Source organism: Coregonus clupeaformis, chromosome 5, assembly GCF_020615455.1.
Source record: "Coregonus clupeaformis isolate EN_2021a chromosome 5, ASM2061545v1, whole genome shotgun sequence".
Lineage (NCBI taxonomy): Eukaryota > Metazoa > Chordata > Actinopteri > Salmoniformes > Salmonidae > Coregonus > Coregonus clupeaformis.
The window spans coordinates 4,128,979-4,151,056 of NC_059196.1; the positions used below are offsets into that span (position 1 = coordinate 4,128,979).

General features: G+C 44.2%; 1 protein-coding gene across 1 annotated transcript; it reads left to right on the forward strand.

Moving 5' to 3' along the window:
- Positions 1-4,438: 4,438 nt before the first annotated feature.
- On the forward strand, positions 4,439-21,073 carry LOC121558698 (tumor necrosis factor receptor superfamily member 19-like). The gene is made up of 10 exons (XM_041872108.2): positions 4,439-4,987; positions 5,438-5,526; positions 5,873-5,986; positions 9,907-10,085; positions 10,257-10,342; positions 18,352-18,516; positions 18,677-18,802; positions 19,011-19,113; positions 19,619-19,950; positions 20,807-21,073. Exons 2-10 carry the CDS (start codon positions 5,461-5,463, stop codon positions 20,809-20,811), a joined length of 1,176 nt encoding a protein of 391 aa, XP_041728042.1. The 5' UTR covers positions 4,439-4,987; positions 5,438-5,460; the 3' UTR covers positions 20,812-21,073.
- The last annotated feature ends 1,005 nt before the right edge of the window (positions 21,074-22,078 follow it).

Below are 22,078 nucleotides of genomic sequence, written 5' to 3' on the forward strand. Positions count from 1 at the left end.
TTATGGTGTAAAATAAGTATTTGGTCAATAACAAAAGTTTCTCAATACTTTGTTATATACCCTTTGTTGGTGTCACACCCTGGCTCTGGGACTCATTATGTTGAGCCAGGGTGTGTTCATTTCTATGTGTGTATTTCTGTGTTGGTGTTCATTCTAGTTTGTTGTATTCTATGTTTGCCTGAGTGACTCCCAATCAGAGGCAACGAGTGTCAGCTGTTGGCTGGTTGTCTCTGATTGGGAGCCATATTTAACTGTATGTTTTCCCTTTGTGGTTGTGGGTTTTTGTTCCGTGTTCGGTCATTGATACCGTGGACGTCACGAGTCGTGTTTTGTTTTGTATTTTGACGCTTTAACTAATTAAAGTCATGTTTGTTCATCACGCTGCGCCTTGGTCTACTCCTTACCTCGACCTTCTCCACGCACCAAGCCAGGGGTGCGAGTCGTCAGCCTGGTAAGGCCCGTTCCTTCTCCACGCACCAAGCCAGGGGTGCGAGTCGTCAGCCTGGTAAGGCCCGTTCCTCCTCCACGCATCAAGCCAGGGGTGCGAGTCGTCAGCCTGGTAAGGCCCGTTCCTCCTCCACGCATCAAGCCAGGGGTGCGCGTCGTCAGCCTGGTAAGGCCCGTTCCTCCTCCACGCACCAAGCCAGGGGTGCGAGTCGACAGCCTGGTAAGGATCGCTCCTGTTAAGTCCAGTCCTGCTCCAGCCGGCGGGGCCAGACTGGACCAGGGGTACTATGGGGGGTGTATTGGAGGGTGGTGGTCAAGGCCGGAGCCAGAACCGCCGCCGAGGAGGTATGCCCGCCCAGCCCTCCCCTGGTTTGTTTAGTTGAGGCGGGGTCGCAGTCCGCGCCTTTAGGGGGGGGGGTACTGTCACACCCTGGCTCTGGGACTCATTATGTTGAGCCAGGGTGTGTTCATTTCTATGTGTGTATTTCTGTGTTGGTGTTCATTCTAGTTTGTTGTATTCTATGTTTGCCTGAGTGACTCCCAATCAGAGGCAACGAGTGTCAGCTGTTGGCTGGTTGTCTCTGATTGGGAGCCATATTTAACTGTATGTTTTCCCTTTGTGGTTGTGGGTTTTTGTTCCGTGTTCGGTCATTGATACCGTGGACGTCACGAGTCGTGTTTTGTTTTGTATTTTGACGCTTTAACTAATTAAAGTCATGTTTGTTCATCACGCTGCGCCTTGGTCTACTCCTTACCTCGACCTTGACAGTTGGCAATGACAAAGGTCAAACGTTTTCTGTAAGTCTTCACACACTGTTGCTGGTATTTTGGCCCATTCCTCCATGCAGATCTCCTCTAGAGCAGTGATGTTTTGGGGCTGTCGCTGGGCAACACGGACTTTCAACTCCCTCCAAAGATTTTCTATGGGGTTGAGATCTGGAGACTGGCTAGGCCACTCCAGGACCTTGAAATGCTTCTTACGAAGCCACTCCTTCGTTGCCCGGGCGGTGTGTTTGGGATCATTGTCATGCTGAAAGACCCAGCCACGTTTCATCTTCAATGCCCTTGCTCATGGAAGGAGGTTTTCACTCAAAATCTCACGATATATGGCCCCATTCATTCTTTCCTTTACACGGATCAGTAGTCCTGGTCCCTTTGCAGAAAAACAGCCCCAAAGCATGATGTTCCACCCCCATGCTTCACAGTAGGTATGGTGTTCTTTGGATGCAACTCAGCATTCTTTGTCCTCCAAACACGACGAGTTGAGTTTTTACCAAAAAGTTCTATTTTGGTTTCATTTGACCATATGACATTCTCCCAATCCTCTTCTGGATCACCCAAATGCACTCTAGCAATTTTCAGACGGGCCTGGACATGTACTGGCTTAAGCAGGGGGACACGTCTGGCACTGCAGGATTTGAGTCCCTGGCGGCGTAGTGTGTTACTGATGGTAGGCTTTGTTACTTTAGTCACAGCTCTCTGCAGGTCATTCACTAGGTCCCCCCGTGTGGTTCTGGGATTTTTGCTCACCGTTCTTGTGATCATTTTAACCCCACGGGGTGAGATCTTGCGTGGAGCCCCAGATCGAGGGAGATTATCAGTGGTCTTGTATGTCTTCCATTACCTAATAATTGCTCCCACAGTTGATTTCTTCAAACCAAGCTGCTTACCTATTGCAGATTCAGTCTTCCCAGCCTGGTGCAGGTCTACAATTTTGTTTCTGGTGTCCTTTGACAGCTCTTTGGTCTTGGCCATAGTGGAGTTTGGAGTGTGACTGTTTGAGGTTGTGGACAGGTGTCTTTTATACTGATAACAAGTTCAAACAGGTGCCATTAATACAGGTAACGAGTGGAGGACAGAGGAGCCTCTTAAAGAAGAAGTTACAGGTCTGTGAGAGCCAGAAATCTTGCTTGTTTGTAGGTGACCAAATACTTATTTTCCACCATAATTTGCAAATAAATTCATTAAAAATCCTACAATGTGATTTTCTGGATTTTTTTCTCTCTCAATTTGTCTGTCATAGTTGACGTGTACCTATGATGAAAATTACAGGCCTCTCTCATCTTTTTAAGTGGGAGAACTTGCACAATTGGTGGCTGACTAAATACTTTTTTCCCCCACTGTATTCCAGCCTGTGCTAGCGAAATATTCCTGTAGCTTAGCATCCATCCGCTTCATCGGACGACTTCGGTATTGAGCACATCACTGGTACTTCCTGTTTGAATAGGCCAATAGGCCTAGGCCTGTGTGTTATTACACCTTTATTAACCAATCACCAGATTAAATTAAAACTTTTTTCATTGTCCCAAAGAAAGATACATAGGGTTACAATTTGGGGTTCAAATCAAGTTGCACCATGGTGGTTCAAACCACAACGGATTTTTCAAAACATTTTACATTGTGTTAAAACCATCCATCTTATTTTAGCACAGGTTTCTATGGATATCAACAAATAAGTGTATTCAAAGTGGTCCCTCACACCTGAGACAAACGTAGACCCAGACTGCATGTATTCACTTTAGCCAGCAGAGATTTTCGAAAATATTATTTAAGTTGCAAACCTCTTTAGGTCATGAAGAAGAGAATGGTGTGCCAAAATAAACTAGTTTACTGTTGAGGAATCCCCATGGATGAAAATATCATGACACTTTATATGCACTAGATGGAGACAACGTATAAACCCCAGTCAACAGTCCTACAAAGAGACGATATGGAAACGTATTGAATGACGCATTGAAACAACTTGATGGACAGTTTTATAACTACAGCTCCATAACAGTGTCGACCAGGCTGAGATTAACACATACTTGTAGAGATGAAAGCACCTTCAGTTTTCCCAGGTTGCTATACTTGTGTATTGGAAGCAGGTTTTATGTACATGTACAAAGAGCAGAAGAGTGTTGTTTTTCTATTTGTGAATGGCACCATTATAGATGTGTGGCATTCATTCAAAAGTAAAGGACTGCAATCTTATAGTACACATCAATATATACAACAAATAAAGTACTAGAAACACAGATATATAGGAAGTTTTTATTAGTAAAAAATGTTTAAGGTATTTTTGGCTTTTCAAATAACTAACTTAGTATTTCTGAAATATGGCCCCATTGAACTTTATTATAAGGCATTCAAACCAGAGATATTTGCCAGATGCATTATTAGAGAAATAGTAAGCGGAGAAATACTGTAGTTCCATTATTTGAAATGTGGGTCGATAATGAAAATATGTAGAACGCCTACCTCAAGTTTGCACAATCATGACACAAATCTCTAGAATTTATTTACAACATGCCCCGACATGTCTACAAATTGGCTACTCTGTTTGACTGCAAAATTGAACTTTCCTCTCACTCTGCCACCCTCCCTCTCTTTCTCTCCCCTCCCTCTCTCCCCTCCCTCTCTTTCTCTCACTCTGTGCTTGAGTTCTTTTTATTGAAATAGCGTTCAAAGCAGAAATGTTAGTAGGCCTAGTTATTAGAATTATGGTTTTTGGGAAACACTGAAGGCTAGGCCTAGGTGAGATGGGCCACTATTTGTTAAAATTAGCATTAGGCCTACATGTATTATATTGTAAGGGTTCATAAATTGTTAATAATCTCATACATTATTTACAGGTAATTTGTAAATGTTTATATGGTATTATTGGTCAGGTCAGTGTTGTTGCCCTAACAATTTAGGCCTAAACCACAACATTAATGATTTTACCTTTATTGTAAGAATTTACAAATGTCTATAAACATCTTATAAGCTCTTTATAAACTGGTTATAAACCCTGTATAAACTCTCAACATAAAGGGTAGCTACTGCAGCCTATCTTATCCAAACTGTCTACCATAAAGTAGAGACAGTTTTCTCTCAGCCTCTTTTAGATTGTTAACTTTCCGGCACTGGCTTCCTCTCAAAAAGCTGCAGACAGTCGGCCCGACCAATCCCAGAACAGCGGAGTGACGTCATGGCATCTGCAGCTCATTGAGATGAAAGGGAATGTTGAGGGTTGTGCTCAACTTCAAACCCAAGCCTGGCATCAAACAGCGAGCCCTCAGATAAACCAAACAAACAGACGGGGGATCGCACAGAGGGAGTCGGTCCTGGAAGCCCATTTCAAAACGGAATAACAACACAACCAGATCTCGACGCCTTGCACTTTTGCAAACTCTTTGCATTTCCACATTTTAATGAGCCTCTATCTTGCATGCAATTGTATCGACATGTGAGGTTATTGTCATATGATCATAATGACCTGTTTGTAGCGCTAGTGTCCGCCCTGTGGTTGCGCTTTGATGTAGGCCGATCAGAGATCAGATTACATGCTTTAGATCGCAGCCATCCCCTGCCTTTGATCTCCGCGCTGATTTTGTCCTCAATCCGGGGATTCGTCTGGACTGGAGTAGCGCAGTTGAGCAGCGAGCACATCGCATGGCTGGAATGGTCTGGATACCTATGCAGAACGCACAGGAGTGGATATCTGTCTGAAACTACACTCATTCAGCAAGGGAAAGGACAACTAAAGAACCCATCAGACTACAGCAGCACATACCAGGTAAAACGTGCAGAGGGCTGCAGTTCTTTTGTAGCCTATATGATTTTGAGACATTAAACAAACTGAAACCATTAACACATATTTTGACTTTTGACAAGATCATTCAGCCCTGGCTGGTTTGAGGCATGATGAAGCATAATTTTCCTCGCTGAATATATCAACTAGCTCATCAAAAACATTGTTACAATGTTACAACATAGTTGTATATGTTTCAAAGCCGGTATGTTGTGTTTATGTTGTGATTGGTCACTATGTCAACCTGTTTGGAGGAAAGTGGCTCAGAACAAATATAATTTACCTGCTCATGAGTATTGTGCCAATTTTCACTGGCCATACATTGGGCTTTTTGACAGCAATCCGATGTTCCACAGTATTCCTTTATGTTTGTTTTTTGTTGTTGAACAGAGTAGAAATGCACATCTTCATTCTATATCTTTCTCTCTTTTCCAGTCATTCTGCAGTAGCCTCTCAAAATGGCCTGGATGCTTGGGCACACCTGGTTACTTCTACTGACGTTACATGTAATATACTCATCTCTGGTGAGTCCTTTCTGCATTGAATGTACCCAACTAGTGTGATACCAGGCTTTTGACAGGCCATTTATAGTCTGATCTGCGATCTGTAATGTCCACATATAATAGACCCTGTAATAGTCTCCATTCTAAATGACTGTTGTCAGATCTGGCATGGACATCAATGTGTGGACGGACAGATATAGTAGTCTACATAGTTTGAGGAGTAAAAGCCAGTGGGTAAAATAGTGGCACTATTGTAGGGGGATTACACCCGCGCTGGACTCGGTCCACATGATCTCTTACCAATGAAAGGCGTGATGAAACGCAGGAATCCCTAGCTGTTCAGTATCAAATGATTATTCCCTCTCAGGTTCCTGTAACAGCGGAGGAGGAGACCAGAGAATGCAGGGAACAGGAGTACAAGGATCAGCTTGGGAACTGTAAACCCTGCAAGCAGTGCGACGCCGGGCAGGAGCTATCAAAGGTTTGGAGCCTAATAATGTACGCTATATAGACAGTAAAACTTAGACATCCATAAATTATGACCTCCTTAAGAGTGCCCTTAAATGTACTGCACTTTACATACAGACTTAAAATATCTGTGGAAAATGTAGTTGGCCCAATGATTCCATCTCAGTTTAACAAGTTTATAGGATGCTTCATCACAGTTGAAAGGAAAACATTTATCACTGTTTCCCTTGATCTATAAAAAGGAAAGAGACTAAAACCATGATAAAACTGGATACAAACAGAGCACTTAAACCATGTTGTAACTTCCTAAACCTGAATAACCTCTGGATAAGATATACCCTTGGTAAAAAAAAAAAAACACCGCTTTTTTTCCTGAAAGAACCATGTTCATGAATAGAATGGATCCCAGTGTTTATAATAGTGAATCTTATGCAGGGAACTGAGGTTATTTATGACTTCCTCTGTTTCATGGAGAAAAGGGCCAAATGACTTTTGTAGAACACAGACCGCTCTTTAATCAGTCACACCCATACTTCGACCCTCTGTTGCTGAATGGATTCCATTGTTTTCCCCCAAGTTCCCTGTCCAAGTTATTGTCTCCATTGTTTGAAGGAAACCATGCATACACTTGCTGTACAGTGAGAGGGGTATGCCTTTTATCACTATTCTTGCCAAAGACATGGTGTTCTGTGTGGGCTGTGTAGAAACGGGTTGGAAGGCCAGAAGTAAAGTTAGTTTAGCAATGCTTTTCCTCCTACCACTTAAACATTATGCTCAGCTAAGCACAGGTAAAAAAAAACGTCCATCTTATACTAAATTGCCCTCTCGTAACATCTGTTGTACACATACTTTTCTACCAGGTTGCCTTTTATCTTGGTACAGACATGCAGTCAGTGGTGGTACGCTTCAGTGGGCCTCATGTTCCTCTGCCAGTTCAACAGCCATGAATGCTCGGCGCCCTGGGGTCCTGCTTAATAATTGTCTGCCTCATTCATTCTAAGTGGTAGCGGGAAGCCATCTCGCAGTGGAGGGAGGCTCGGAGCAGAGAAATAGTGCACCTAAGTGGGGAGACTTTCTAATAAGGCTGTGTGGCTGCCATATAGATATATGGTATGTAATTATACATTCTTCTGGATGTCTGCCTCTATTGTTGCAAAGTAACTTCACAAACATCAATTAGCTCTTCGTTCAGGGAACCACCCAAGCATCAGAGAAGTCCTTTATTAAAATGATCTGATATTTGTCATTTTCAAATGACAGATATAGCTAATATATGATTCACTCTGACCCAAGTGGGCTCGACAACAACCTTGATTAATGTTTTGACCAGGCCCCAGGAACTTGGAGAATGAACAGAGGATGGTATTTAACATCTTCCTGGCCTTGAGGGTGAGATTATTGTGAGCTCTTCTGAGTATCACACAACTCTCACTTGTGCACTGGTTTCTTCTTTCTATTAAATCATAGAAAATTACAGAAGTCTTCACCTTGTCTTTCATCCAGCATTTCTTCACTCTTGAGCAAATCTACAATTCCTAACAATACATACATACAGTACATACATACAGGAGTGACTGCCCCACATATAGTGCATGCATGCTGGGAACTTTGCATTAAGCCACTGGCAAAGAGGCAACATGTCTTTGATTTGTAGACACTAGACATTGAAAGAGCGTGGCTAGATCTGGCTTTTGTGCTCACTTTGCGGCTAGATCATCCTAAGCCCATGGAAGTAATGACGCACTTGAAAGCTAATTTGCCTATACCCAATTAGCTCCATTTAAATGAGACAGTAGCATTATGTGATTCCTGGCTGCATCCCAAGATGGGATACCTTGACAGCATCTTTATTGTAAAAACAAAATGTCTTTCCATCCAATTATCTGAGATATTTTCTCACATTAGACACCTGATCTGGTCAGTGTGTTAAACCTTGTTTTGATCCTTTGTTAATCAGGACAAAGGACTGAAATATAAAATTCCTGGATGTTACAGCACTGCCTGGGTGGAGAGGGGACAAGTTGGCTGAGTGCTCCTTTTGTTCTGTGCCCTACCCTGGCCTGTATACGTGGCAGCCCCTCTCCTGCCATGCATTGCCACATGGACAGAGTCTTTGCCAGCACCCAGCTTTGTGGGGATCAATCCTCCTAGGGCCCCTTCATCTGGAAGTGGGACGACACTCTTCCGTCCAAAACCACTCTAAACAGCTCTGCTGTGACTGCTCTGCAGCGGCTAGCCTTCCGTGGCGTGCACTAGGAGAAACCCAGGCTCCAGGGTTCATCATCCTCCATGAATCTAAATTCTAACTTTATTTCCTTCTCTCTGTCATCATCCCCCTCCTTTCTCTCTCTCTCTCTCTCTCTCTCTCTCTCTCTCTCTCTCTCTCTCTCTCTCTCTCTCTCTCTCTCTCTCTCTCTCTCTCTCTCTCTCTCTCTCTCTCTCTCCACTGTCTCCTGCTCTGCTGATGTGAAGGTCCTTATATGGAGAGCACACAACAACAGCTGCAGCCCTGCCCTAGCCCTCCTCCAGCCAAAGCCAAGGGCCAATGTCGTCTCATGTTTTGCTGAAATGGCCAAATTCCTCTATCTTCTGCCCTGACTCTGTAGGGCCATCACGGGATCCCATCTTTGCCTCGCTTATTTTTCTTTCTTTGCCCATCTGCCCAACCCCCGGGCTCCTGTGCCCATATTCCGGTGCGACTGCATGCCCAGGTGGTGAAACGGGACACGGTCGAGGAGAGAAGTGCCCTGTTTAAATTTGACCTTCACGTTAATGATATATGAGCCCCCCACCCATCAATCAGCCTGGCCTGGGAATGCAGTGTGGCAACAGTGGACGGGGGCAGCTGCTGCAGACAATAAAATGACTGATGTCATTCCAGCAGGGTCCTTTTACTTGGCGTGGGATGAGATGATCAGCAGGAATGTAAATGTTCCTATGACCATATCAAATCCAGGTTGCCAGCCTCTGTGTGCCAAATAAATACTATATAGTACCGAATAGGAATCACATTAACACTAGACCTACTACATACACCCCATTATATATTTTTAGACAGAACAGAATAGGCTATAGTCTCGTGTCGAGAGGAAAGCCAGTATGAGGGTTTGCGCTCAGTCTAGAATGAAAGGCGGCCAGTGCGTGGGAAATAAAATATCTGTAGAGTTAAAAAAGTACTCATACTCAAAACAATGAAAAGGAATAACCCAAGGAGGCTGAGAGAAAAAAACAGTATAATGATATACTATATATATATTCTTGTGTCCCCATTTTATGAGGTGTACCCATTAATCCAACGGTAAACAGATACACTCTGGTTATATAGATAATATATCCAGGGTGATAATATATTCAATATGGGTCCAGTAATATTTCCATCTTAGATTCGCTATAGGGTTAAAGCCTGACAACTGAGCTGGTTCCATATTAGATCACTCATTCATTAATGAGATGCTGTGCTTTTTAAGTGCAGTTCCCATTGTAGAGACCAGGAGATGTATTCAACTTCTTACGCTTGTGCACCTCTCCATAATCCCTGCCCCCTAGCTAACTGAAGCGTTGCCTACATACACTGGCCTCTCAATCACCAGGACACTCACTGAGTTGTTCCAGAAAGAACCAGTCGCACAAAAACCCAGCAATAAACTTGCAATAATACAACAGTGGGTGTCCCAGAGGGCCTTTATCATTCAAATACCCGGCCATTCTGGGGCCTGCAGCGGAAGGCCACTCATTGATTCTGAGAGAGTCAGGGAGATTATTGCCAGTGTAAGATGGACTCTCAAAAGAGTCTGACCATTGTTCCCTTAAGATTTTGGAAGCCAAGATCATTCTTTAATTCTAGACACCCTGGTATCCCACATTCAGAGCTTTTCTCCAGCTGCCCCCAGCCCCACCTCTCACCCGGGGGATTTCTCCCGTTAATCCCTCCAGGAATGTGGCTTTGGTTACGGAGAGGATGCCCGGTGCGTGCCCTGCAGAAGCAACCGCTTCAAAGAGGACTGGAGCCTGCAGAAGTGCAAGCCCTGCCTGGACTGTGGCCTGAACAACCGCTTCCAGAAGGGCAACTGTTCCACCACCAGCAATGCCGTGTGCGGAGACTGTCTGCCTGGGTGAGGGAAGAGCTTAATCACTTACAACAACTACTCTACTTCTACTACCAGTGTACTACTACTCTGTTACTACAGATAATGGTCAAAGTATTGGTTCATTACTTCATACAATCAATTAAGCAGATTTATGAGAACTTTCATAATAATCCAATGCTATGTTGTGTTTAACAGGTTTTACAGGAAAACTAAGCTGAGCGGATTCCAAGATATGGAGTGCATACCATGTGGGGACCCTCCTCCTCCATATGAGCCACACTGTGAGCACTCACTCTCTCTTGTGTAACATCAGTTGTGTAACATCAGAAGAGCCTCTGAGGAAAAGTTCTCAATAACTTGAACCATTCATATCAGGCCAAGGAATGTAGCCGGTGACATTACAGACTAAATAAGTAATATCTGTAGCTTGAATGAGAAGTTGAGAACATCATTAATTGCTAAAACTATTGAACTTCAGGCTAAAAGTACAACCAAGACCCCAAAAACATGTCAGGCCATAATGCCATAACAAAGCAAATACTGTACCTTCATCTAAAACATGCCAGCGCAAGGCCCTTAGAGTAATCAGAACCACAACCAAAATGGGTGGAGAAAATCATAGCTCATTCAGTAAAGTCTCATTGAGCCAGCCAACTATGTTTTATGCCCAAATAAATGCTTAGTTTTACAACCAGGCCCATAAATGTTGAATTGGATTGGATGCTAGCATAATAGTCGGTCTTGCCAGAACTGGATTATATTAGCTGGGACCATACAATACGACCCACCATCATTGCTCCATTCCCAGGGACTGCAGAAAACCTCTTATCTTAAGTAAAAGTCTCCATCCACATATTTCAAGCAAAAAGGAGCTGCAATGTTTCGAAATACACTATATATACAAAAGTATGCGGACACCCCTTCAAATTTGTGGATTCGGCTATTTCAGCCACACTCGATCCTGACAGGTGTATAAAATCAAGCACACAGCCATACAATCTCCATAGACAAACATTGGCAGTAGAATGGCCCTACTGAAGAGCTCAGTGACATTCAACGTGGCACCGTCATAGGATGCCACCTTTCCAACCTTTCAAATTTCTGCCCTGCTAGAGCTGCCCCGGTCAACGGTAAGTGCTGTTGTTGTGAAGTGGAAACGTCTAGGAGCAACAACGACTCAGCCGCGAAGTGGTAGGCCACACAAGCTCATAGAATGGGACCGCCGAGTGCTGTAGCACGTAAAAGTCTTCGGTCCTTGGTTGCAACACTCACTACCGAGTTCCAAACTGCCTCTGGAAGCAACGTCAGCACAAGAACTGTTCGTCGGGAGCAGCCGCACACAAGCCTAAGATCACCATGCACAATGCCAAGCGTCGGCTGGAGTGGTGTAAAGCTCGCCGCCATTGGACTCTGGAGCAGTGGAAACGTGTTCTCTGGAGTGATGAATCACGCTTCACCATCTGGCAGTCCGACGGATAAATCTGGGTTTGGTGGATGCCAGGAGAACGCTACCTGCCCCAATGCATAGTGCCAACTGTAAAGTTTGGTGAGGAAGGAATAATGGTCTGGGGCAGTTTTTCATGGTTCGGGCTCCTTAGTTCCAGTGAAAGGAAATCTTAACGCTACAGCATACAATTACATTCTAGACGATTCTGTGCTTCCAACTTTGTGGCAACAGTTTGGGGAAGCGCTTTCCTGTTTCAGCATGACAATGCCCCTGTGCACAAAGCAAGGTCCATACAGAAATGGTTTGTTGAGATCGGTGTGGAAGAACTTGACTGGCCTGAACAGTGCCCTGACCTCAACCCCATCGAACACCTTTGGGATGAATTGGAACCCCGACAGCGAGCCAGGCCTAATCGCCCAACACCAGTGCCCGACCTCACTAATGCTCTTGTGGCTGAATGGAAGCAAGTCCCCGCAGAAATGTTCCAACATCTAGTGGAAAGCCTTCCCAGAAGAGTGGAGGCTGTTATAGCAGGAAAGGGGGGACCGTTTTGGAATGAGATGTTCGACGAGCAGGTGTCCACATACCTTTGGTCATGTAGTGTACCAGTGTTGAAATGATTGCATCATATCATGCTTCTTTAGTTAGGTCTTGAATGAAATAAGAGAGTGCAGTGTCACATGATGTATATCTTCAGAGAGGACATTCTTGAGCTGTGTAGTGCAATTTTCTAGTACATTCTATGTATCCACGGAGGTCTATTAAGCATTTCTTAAAGGGGGTTTTGTTCACAAAGCAGTGTATTGAATTCCAGTAGGCCACTACTACATCTCATTAGCCACCTTTTTTCGGCCATTACCAGTGGTTAAGTATAACCTTATGATTTTCGGCACACACACAGAGAGAGCGGGCTAGCTAACTTATACCTTTGGTAATTAAGTGTGACTTCCTGATGCTTGTGGAGGCCACAGCTGTTCCTTGAGTAGGTTTGGCAGCGTGTTTGTATGAGCCGTCCAGCCAGGTCTAGCACCCCTCTGTTAGACAACTTGAACTCACAAACTCAGTTTACATTTGCTCTTCCTGGAGATGTAAAAAATTATTCTCAAATTTAGTATGTACAGCTGTGTCACACCCTCAAAATGAGCTAGTTTTATTACTACCATTTTTGGATAGGACAATAAATATGTATTTTCAAGCAATAACTCTAAAGCATGCAGTATTAGTAATAGAGAGTCTACATATGACTAAACCATATGTAATCACCCTGAACATGGGCCTTGGGACATGCATGTCTGTCTGTCTGTTTGGCTGGCTGTCTGGCTTGCCATTTTGATTGCAGAGGCCCATGAAACAAAATGGCCATTGTGTCCCAGAGAGAGCAAAGTTGGTAGTTACTACAGGAAGTCTCAGTGGAATGCTTCCAAATGTTTGAAAGTCTTGATCTCTCTTCCTCCAGTGTTATCTTGTGGACGGTGGTGAAAACTTAAAGGGAAGATCATTCTAATAGGCCACACTGGCCCGGGGCGAAGCTGCAGCTGTGCAGGGCGGCTGCTTTTGGAGGAGGCCGTAAATCTTAACGCACTTCAGTCTCCCGGCCAGTTTTTGGAGCAAAGTAAAAATGAGATTGTGTTTTATGGATTCCTTCAGTCGCTTTAATGTATTTCATCTACTGGAGTTTTTTTGTCTGTGTCACGGTAGAGCTGTAAACGTTGGCTGGAGAGAGGCCAACCATAGCCCCCACACCCCACACCCCAATCCCCCCACTCCCCAGCTCCAGAACCGTTTTGGCATTTTTACTCATTCCAAACAGATTTCAGCCAAGGTCATACGGGAATTTAGTATGTTGGTTTGGTAATAGCAAAAACAATCCTTGCTTTGGCTTTGAGTTGGTTTTTGTTCTATCCCCTGACATTCCTTTTATATAAGTTGGAAGCTTAACAGTCAGATAAATATTTTTAGGCACATGTATCTCAAACCAGGATTTCACAGCATACACAAAAGGAAGTCAGTTCAATTTCATTTGAAGCAATCCGATGCAAATTCAACAAGCGTGCAGGTCAGGCTGTTGAAAGATAACGCAGACTCTTATCACCTCTTCATGCAACTGTAACACTTTTCCTAGAGATAGGGCTTGTGGCCAGGGCTACTCAAGACCCTAAAACTCATGACCCGACTGATATCCATCCTCATTTCTCTCAACATGTTACATTCAGACAACTTTATCTCAACCGTTATTTTCTTCTACTTGCCTTCGGAAAGAATTCAGACCCCTTGACTTTTTCCACATTTTGTTACGTTACAGCCTTATTCTAAAATTGATTAAATAGTTTTTTCCCCTCATCAATCTACACAAAATACCCTTAGTGACAAAGGAAAAAAATTTTTTGTTGTTGAAATTGTTGCTAATTTATTACAAATAAAAACCGGAAATATCACATTTAAGTAAGTATTCAGACCCTTTACTCAGTACTTTGTTGAAGCACCTTTGGCAGCAATTACAGTATCGAGTCTTCTTGGGTATGACGCTACAAGCTTGGCACACCTGTATTTGGGGAGTTTCTCCCATTCTTCTCTGCAGATCCTCTCAAGTTCTGTCAGGCTGGATGGGGAACGTTGCTGCACAGCTATTTTCAGGTCTCTCCCGAGATGTTTGATCGGGTTCAAGTCCAGGCTCTGGCTGGGCCACTCAAGGACATTCAGAGACTTGTCCCGAAGCCACTCCTGCGTTGTCTTGGCTGTGTGCTTAGGGTCGTTGTCCTGTTGGAAGGTGAACCTGGTCCCAGTCTGAGGTCCTGAGCGCTCTGGAGCAGGTTTTCATCAAGGATCTCTCTGTACTTTGCTCCATTCATCTTTGCCTCGATCCTGACTAGTCTCCCAGTCACTGCCACTGAAAAACATCCCCACAGCATGATGCTGCCACCACCATGCTTCACCGTAGGCAGAGTGCCAGGTTTCCTCCAGACGTGACGCTTAGCATTCAGGCCAAAGAGTTCAATCTTGGTTTCATCAGACCAGAGAATCTTGTTTCTCATGGTCTGAGAGTCTTTATGTGCCTTTTGGCAAACTCCAAGCGGGCTGTCATGTGCCTTTTACTGAGGAGTGGCTTCCGTCTGGCCACTCTACCATAAAGGCCTAATTGGTGGAGTGCTGCAGAGATGGTTGTCCTTCTGGAAGGTTCTCCCATCTCCACAAAGGAACTCTGGAGCTCTTTTAGAGTGACCATTGGGTTCCTGGTCACCTCCCTGACCAAGGCCCTTCTCCCCCGATTGCTCAGTTTGGCCGGGCGGCCAGATCTAGGAAGAGTCTTGGTGGTTCCAAACTTCTTTCATTTAAGAATGATGGAGGCCACTGTGTTCTTGGGGACCTTCAATGCTGCAGACATTTTTTGGTACCCTTCCCCAGATCTGTGCCTCGACACAATCCTGTCTCGGAGCTCTACGGACAATTCCTTCGACCTCATGGCTTGGTTTTTGCTCTGACATGCACTGTCAACTGTGGGACCTTATAGAGACAGGTGTGCCTTTCCAAATCATGTCCAATCAATTAAATGTACCACAAGTGGACTCCAATCAAGTTGTAGAAACATCTCAAGGATGATCAATGGAAACAGGATGCACCTGAGCTCAACTTCGAGTCTCATAGCAAAGGGTCTGAATACTTATGTAAATAAGGTATTTCTGTTTTTTATATTTCATAAATTTGCAAACATTTCTAAAAACCTGTTTTTGCTTTGTCATTATGGGGTATTGTGTGTAGATTGCTGAGGATTTTTTGTTTTTTAATCCATTTTAAAATAAGGCTGTAACGTAACAAAATGTGGAAAAAGTCAAGGGGTCTGAATACTTTCTGAAGGCACTGTATACTTTCCTCACTTCAAAGATCCATGCCATGTCTCCTAACCACTGACTGTAAAAAAGTATAGCATTAGCAGCATGCAGGAAATTATCTGAGTTGCAAACCAACACATGCCAAAAGAGTGCGGTCAACCCTTAAAATCAAGACTTGACATGAGTGAAGTGTTTACAATCAGAGCAACAAAACTCCTCACCACTGCCGTAATCAAGTATCCATGCAAATGTATAAAACCACAACCGCATAGCAATGCTAATTTGTTTTTCTTGCAACACTTAAGGGGTGTTGGCTGTATTTATGATAGGAAGATCTGTTTAGCCAAAAAGGCAAACTCTTGGTTGTGGAGGGCTCATACCTCTTTGGCAATGGGAAGTCATTCCAGTCAAAATCGCTAAAGTTTCACAGGTGATGAATGCAGATGGAGTCACCATTAGTTTTCAGAAGGGGCCATTCATACTTCCCACTGGGCAAAAACTGGTTGAATCAACGTTTTTCCCACATAATTTCAACCCCCAAAATTCATGTGATGATGTTGAATCAACGTGAAAACTGATAGGATTTGAAAAAAGTGATCAATGTAAGAGAATTTTGTATTTGTTTCACCTATTTTATTTTATTTTTACTAGACATTGAACTGACGTATGTTCCCAGTGGGTTGGTGGTTCCCTTTCTCTTTGTGGCCTGTCATACACAAGGCTTTAAGTTTGGCATTCCCAAAAGTCAACAGGGAGAGAGGAGAGCGAATACCAAAACTAGCAGTTTATTGGCAGGGTGCGTTGTGTTGATACGATCGGCAAGTGAGGTCTCCTTAATGGGCCAGCCTTAATCTGTGTTTTCTGCAGCTGTCTGGGAGTGAAAAGGGCTGACACTGGGCTGGGGGTGTGGGGGAGACACAGCTGGCTGCGGAGGGGAGTGGGGGAGGGCTGGCTGGATCAGAGGCGGGACGGCTTTGACATGGGGTCTCAACAACTGTACAGTGGAAGAAAAAGTCTGAGAGGGTGTCTGCACCATGGTGAGAAAATGATGTGCCTTGCTTGTGTAAGCATGGGTGTAGGTGTAATAATAATAATAATAATATGCCATTTAGCAGACGCTTTTATCCAAAGCGACTTACAGTCATAAGCATGGGTGTAGGTGTAAGCATGGGTGTAGGTGTAAGCATGGGTGTAGGTGTAAGCATTGGTGTAGGTGTAAGCATGGGTGTAGGTGTAAGCATTGGTGTAGGTGTAAGCATGGGTGTAGGTGTAAGCATTGGTGTAGGTGTAAGCATGGGTGTAGGTGTAAGCATTGGTGTAGGTGTAAGCATTGGTGTAGGTGTAAGCATTGGTGTAGGTGTAAGCATTGGTGTAGGTGTAAGCATGGGTGTAGGTGTAAGCATGGGTGTAGGTGTAAGCATGGGTGTAGGTGTAAGCGTTCAGTCAAACCTTTCAGCAAGTAATTTTGGATTACTTTGATAGAGGACGTTCCAAAATGTTGATAGGAAGCACATTCCAATTATTTCTTTTGAAGATGTTTGATTTAGTGGAGAATGTTACTGTATCCTCACAAAATCATCTCAACATATATCAAGTTATATTCCGCTATATAAACTGTCTACTATAATTTATGTATTTGCCTTGATCTGAGCAGTGCACTCCTGTTGACTCCCTTGTCAAAACTGTTAGCAAACGGCACTTGGTTTCTGTCATAACACTTTTGAAGACCTATCTCCTCTGAAACATCCTAATCTTGTTTTAATAAGCCGTCATCACCTGTTTGTTTACAATGTATATTTAAATGCTTATTTATTTTGCCCCTGGGTCAAACTGAAATGTTAAGCTTCGCCGGCAGTTTGGGATTTTTTTCTTCCTCAGATGGAATGTACAAATACCCTTATCCCCTATCCTCTATCCCGCTAGAATATAAAACCATTGGCCAAGGCTAAAGTAATGTTTGCATTGCATAACAAAGGGCTCTTGAATTTGAAAAGGCCAAACCCACTGCTTTATGATTTATGTACTAAAAAGCAAACAGCGATTGAAGGGGTCTATTGAAAAATATTTTTCAAATAAAAAATATGTTAAACAGATCTCACACAATCACTATTTTCTCTATTGTGGGCGAGTAGCCAGTCACTTTTTCATAGTAGGCGTAGTATTACTTTAGGTATTATGTTTGCTCTCTATGTAAACCTACACACCAACTATGCACAGGTCATGACCAAAAATTACAATCACAGTTAATACAATCATACTTCTGTTGCTTGTTGAAATAATATCAGTGGCCTTATTGCACGTGTTTAACTTGTGACTAGACATCCGTCATGTACCAAATTATTCCTCAACAAATTAAGCCCTGATGATCCATATTCGTGGGAAAGTGTTTAATGAGAAGCTGTCCTCAAGGCCAGGTCCCTTGATGTGAGAGTGTGTGAACAGTTTGGGGGCGGGGAGCCTAGACAGTGACATCAGATTTCCCTGGGGGCTAGCCTAGGACAGCAGCAGCAGTTGCAGTAATGGGATAAACACAAATGCACGCACGCACGCACACACACACACACACACACACACACACACACACACACACACACACACACACACACACACACACACACACACTCGCTTCAAACGTCTGGCCAGACTGCACAGACTTAATGACAGGCTGTCTGACTGGCATGAGAGGGCCTTGGGGTAGGGGGAAGAATGACTGTAATAACTCATCCTCGGGAGGGAGAGAATTTACTCCAGGCATTCTCCTTTGAGTCTCTGTCTCCTTGGAGGACTCAGTGGGTCAAAGACAGCTACTACATGCCAATAGATTGTACTACCAAGGTCAGACAAAGACACGAAACAGTCGACTCGAAAATGTAGTCGTTCTCAAACTAGACAGTTACAAAAACATTTTATTTTACTTTTTTCAACTTCCCTTGTAAATTCCCATGTTATTATGTGGTGATGTTTGATGCTCATATTGACCATCTCTCTCTCACCGTGTCTATCTCTGCCCCTACAGGCAGCGGGCGGGTAAACCTGGTGGCCATCCCCCCGGTGGTGACCAGCCCTCGGGACATGGCCCTGGCAGCGGTCATCTGCAGCGCTCTGGCCACCGTGCTGCTGGCCCTGCTCATCCTCTGTGTCATCTACTTCAAGAGACAGCTGCTGGAGAAGAAGCCCAGCGGTGAGTGACCAACTTGAGCTTGAAAGAAGTCATTACAATGGTGTGGAAATCTCAGTGGAGCATTGGGACCAACAGGTGGCTTTGCTTTAGAAATATAGCAGCTACTATCTTGCACTTGTTTGGGGTCTCCATTATGAAAAAAGTGTATTTTTTACCTCAGCATCTCAAAGGTCCCAGGACGGTCCATACAGTGGGGCTGAGTTGTCGTGCCTGGACCGACGGAGGCTCCATGACTTCCCTCAGCGCCCATGCTGCCAGTGTCACCAGGGGCCAGGCCACACCTGTGGTAGGTCCTATTACTGGTGGGCTTCTACATTCACATCACTCTTTATGAGCCTTGGTTCTCAAACAGGTCACTCTGTCAAGTTGTATGGAGTCTTTGACTGTATTACTATGGTACTGGCATTGCTGTACACTGAGGCTTCAAGGCCAGGTCATCCATGCTTTCTGATGGTTGGCGGTTGGTCACACGGTTTTTCCTGTGTGATCTCCAGGCCCAGTGCACCTGATCCCCTCCCTGTGCTGTGATGAAAGCTGCAGTTTGGGCTGGAGCAGAGACACCAGCCCCTTCCAGTCACAGATCAGCCTCAACGAGGGGTGAGGACCATGACACAACACCACTCACCTCACCTCCACTCAAAACCATTAACCACGATTAATTAACCACCAATCAACATCATTTCACATTGTTCAACACCATACACCATCATAATTCATCAACACCAATCACCATCTATTCTAGTACATGGATGCCCAAATATGACAGTCAGAAAAACCAATAACAAGCACAGCAACTGATATTGTTTGACATCATGTCTCCTGGAATCCCAGAAAGACCTAGAAGTGTAGATAGACATACAGTAAACCATTGCTGTGGTGGATAATGTTTGCGAAACCGAACAACATTCCTTTACACACCTCTGGTTCAGAACAGGAAGAGAAACACGGACAAGGCCAACAACAATCTTGTTATGGTGTTAACTTTGGGTCTGTTTGGGAGATTACTGTCAGAGAATTGCCTCCCTGGGACTGTGGTTGGATCATTACTGATGGGACTGGGAGAGATTTATGCTGCTGACACGGCCTCCATTTTCCCCTACAGATGCGGCGTGAATCCCTGTGAGGAGAACGTCCTGGCCTATCTGAAAGCCCATCCAGAGCCCTGCATCTCCAGAGAGGCCGACGAGACATGGCCGCTCATGCAGAACCCCGACTGTGCCGAGAGCTTGGGACCGCCCAGCTGCAACCGAGAACCAACAGAGAGGAGCGATGTGGAGGAAGAGGGTGAAGAGGACAAGGAAGAAGAGGAGGAGGGGGGCAGGTCAAGTGAGGACACACAGGAGAAGTCAAATGAACAGGCTAGACAGAGCCAGGAGAAGACTGGTGCCCTGACAGAGGTCCTCCTTCCAAAGCAGCAGCCATCTTCACTGGAAGGTCAGTGGTGTCTTGCTGTACTGTATGAACTTCAATGCAGACACACACAGAATGGTCCTCAGTGTACATACAGTTTGAAATTGAGCGATGCTTGGTGTATAACATACTTCAGATGCTCACGTAGGGTAAGCTTTCCCAATAGTCATACATGAGCCAAGCCAATGAGCGATTAACAAACACAGTAACACACTATTCTTCACTGTGTCAAGAAAATAGGAAAGTATGTGATTGCAAACACTATTAAGCTCAGGAATCTAAAGGCCTTAGGTAAACTATGCCATGAAAGGAATGTGCTGTAAAGAAGAATCACTGCTTCTCCTATTTAGAATTCTTCTGCATAGCAGGTTCCTACCTGATTAATATGAAATTGCACCGATAAGAAATGGTTGAGTCCATTAAAACACTATTTATGGAAAAAGCTTCAGTGTATCTGCCAAATGGAGCTTCAGAGCCAGAGCAGATTGTCTGAACTGATGGAATCCAGTGAGTGGGAATGAGCTCAGAGCAGAGCAGCAGAAGCCCCAGCAAAACACAGTCAAGTAGAAAGCTACAACACAGAAGCGTCAGGACAGAGGAGACATTCTGTGTCCTAACAGCATAGTTCAAACACACACACACACACACTTATTTTACGACAACTGTTGCACTCCCTTTGATTGGCAGGGACAGTGTTGTGTCCATGGAAACTGGAACTAGCCAAGAAGCAAAGAAAGGGCCAGGCAGCGATCCCAGCTAAGCTTTCTGATGTTGTGCGAAGGGGATATTGTTTTAACTGACTCGGTCCCTGCCTGACCTATGTTAGGTAGATAGATTACTAATGTCTGTGTGTGCTTTTCTCCGCTCTCTCTTTTTCCAGGATGACATGGATTTATTTGGCTCGTGTTCCACCCTTGAACCGCCCTGGACCTGAAAACAGTCCAGAAAGATCCCGTTTCAGATTACACTAGCCCACACACCAATTCCCAAAAAGTGTGTGGCACACAATCTCTTTCAAGCGGCTTGTGACCCACGGCCTTCCGTCACACATCTGAAGGGACTATGTACAGTTCTGTGAAAAAGTATTTGGGACCCTTTCTAATTTTCTCTACTTTTGCATATTTTTGATACTAAATGTTATCAGATCTTCAACCAAAACCTAATATTAGATAAAGGGAACATAAGTGAACAAATAACACAACAATCACATACTTATTTCATTTATTTGATAAACAAAGTTATGCAACACCCAATGTCCCTGTGTGAAAAAGTAATTACAGCAAAGCATCCCCAAACCATCACACTACCACCACCATGCTTGACCGTTGGTATAAGGTTCTTACTGTGAAATGCAGTGTTTGGTTTTTGCCAGGCATAATGGGACCCATGTCATCCAAAAAGTTATACTTTTGACTCATCTGTCCATAGAACATTCTTCCAAGAGTCTTGATGATCATCCAGGTGCTTCTTGGACAAGATAGGTACCATTATATCTGGCGAAAACCAAACACTGCATTTCACAGTAAGAACCTCATACCAACGGTCAAGCATGGTGGTGGTAGTGTGATGGTTTGGGGATGCTTTGCTGCCTCAGGAACTGGACGACTTGCCTTATTAGAAGGAACCATGAATTCTGCTCTGTATCAGAAAATTCTACAGGAGAATGTCAGGCCATCCGTCTGTGAGCTGAAGCTGAAGTGCAGCTGGGTCATGCAGCAAGACAATGATCCAAACCACACAATCAAGTCCACATGAAAATGGTTAAAAAGCAACGAATTTGAAGTTTTGGAATGGCCTAGTCAAAGTCCAGACCTAATCCCAATTGAGATGTTGTGGCAGGACTTGAAACGAGCAGTTCATGCTTGAAAACCCACAAATGTTGCTGAGTTAAAGCAGTTCTGCATGCAAGAGTGGGCCAAAATTCCTCCACAGCGATGTGAGAGACTGATCAACAACTAAAGGAAGCATTTGGTTGCAGTCATTGCAGCTAAAGGTGGCACAACCAGTTATTGAGTATAAGGGGGCAATTACTTTTTCACACAGGGGAATTTGGTGTTGCATAACTTTGTTAATTAAATATTTTTACATTTAGGGCGGCAGGTAGCTTAGTGGTTAAGAGTGTTGTGCCAGTAACCGAAAGGTTGCCGGTTGT

Bases quoted from the DNA above. Each gene is read 5' to 3' on its own strand.
- LOC121558698 (XM_041872108.2), top strand. From the start codon at position 5,461: ATGGCCTGGATGCTTGGGCACACCTGGTTACTTCTACTGACGTTACAT. The intron at 5,987-9,906 runs GTTTGGAGCCTA...TAATCCCTCCAG, and splicing joins CCGGGCAGGAGCTATCAAAG to GAATGTGGCTTTGGTTACGG. The intron at 18,803-19,010 runs GTAGGTCCTATT...TGTGATCTCCAG, and splicing joins GGGGCCAGGCCACACCTGTG to GCCCAGTGCACCTGATCCCC.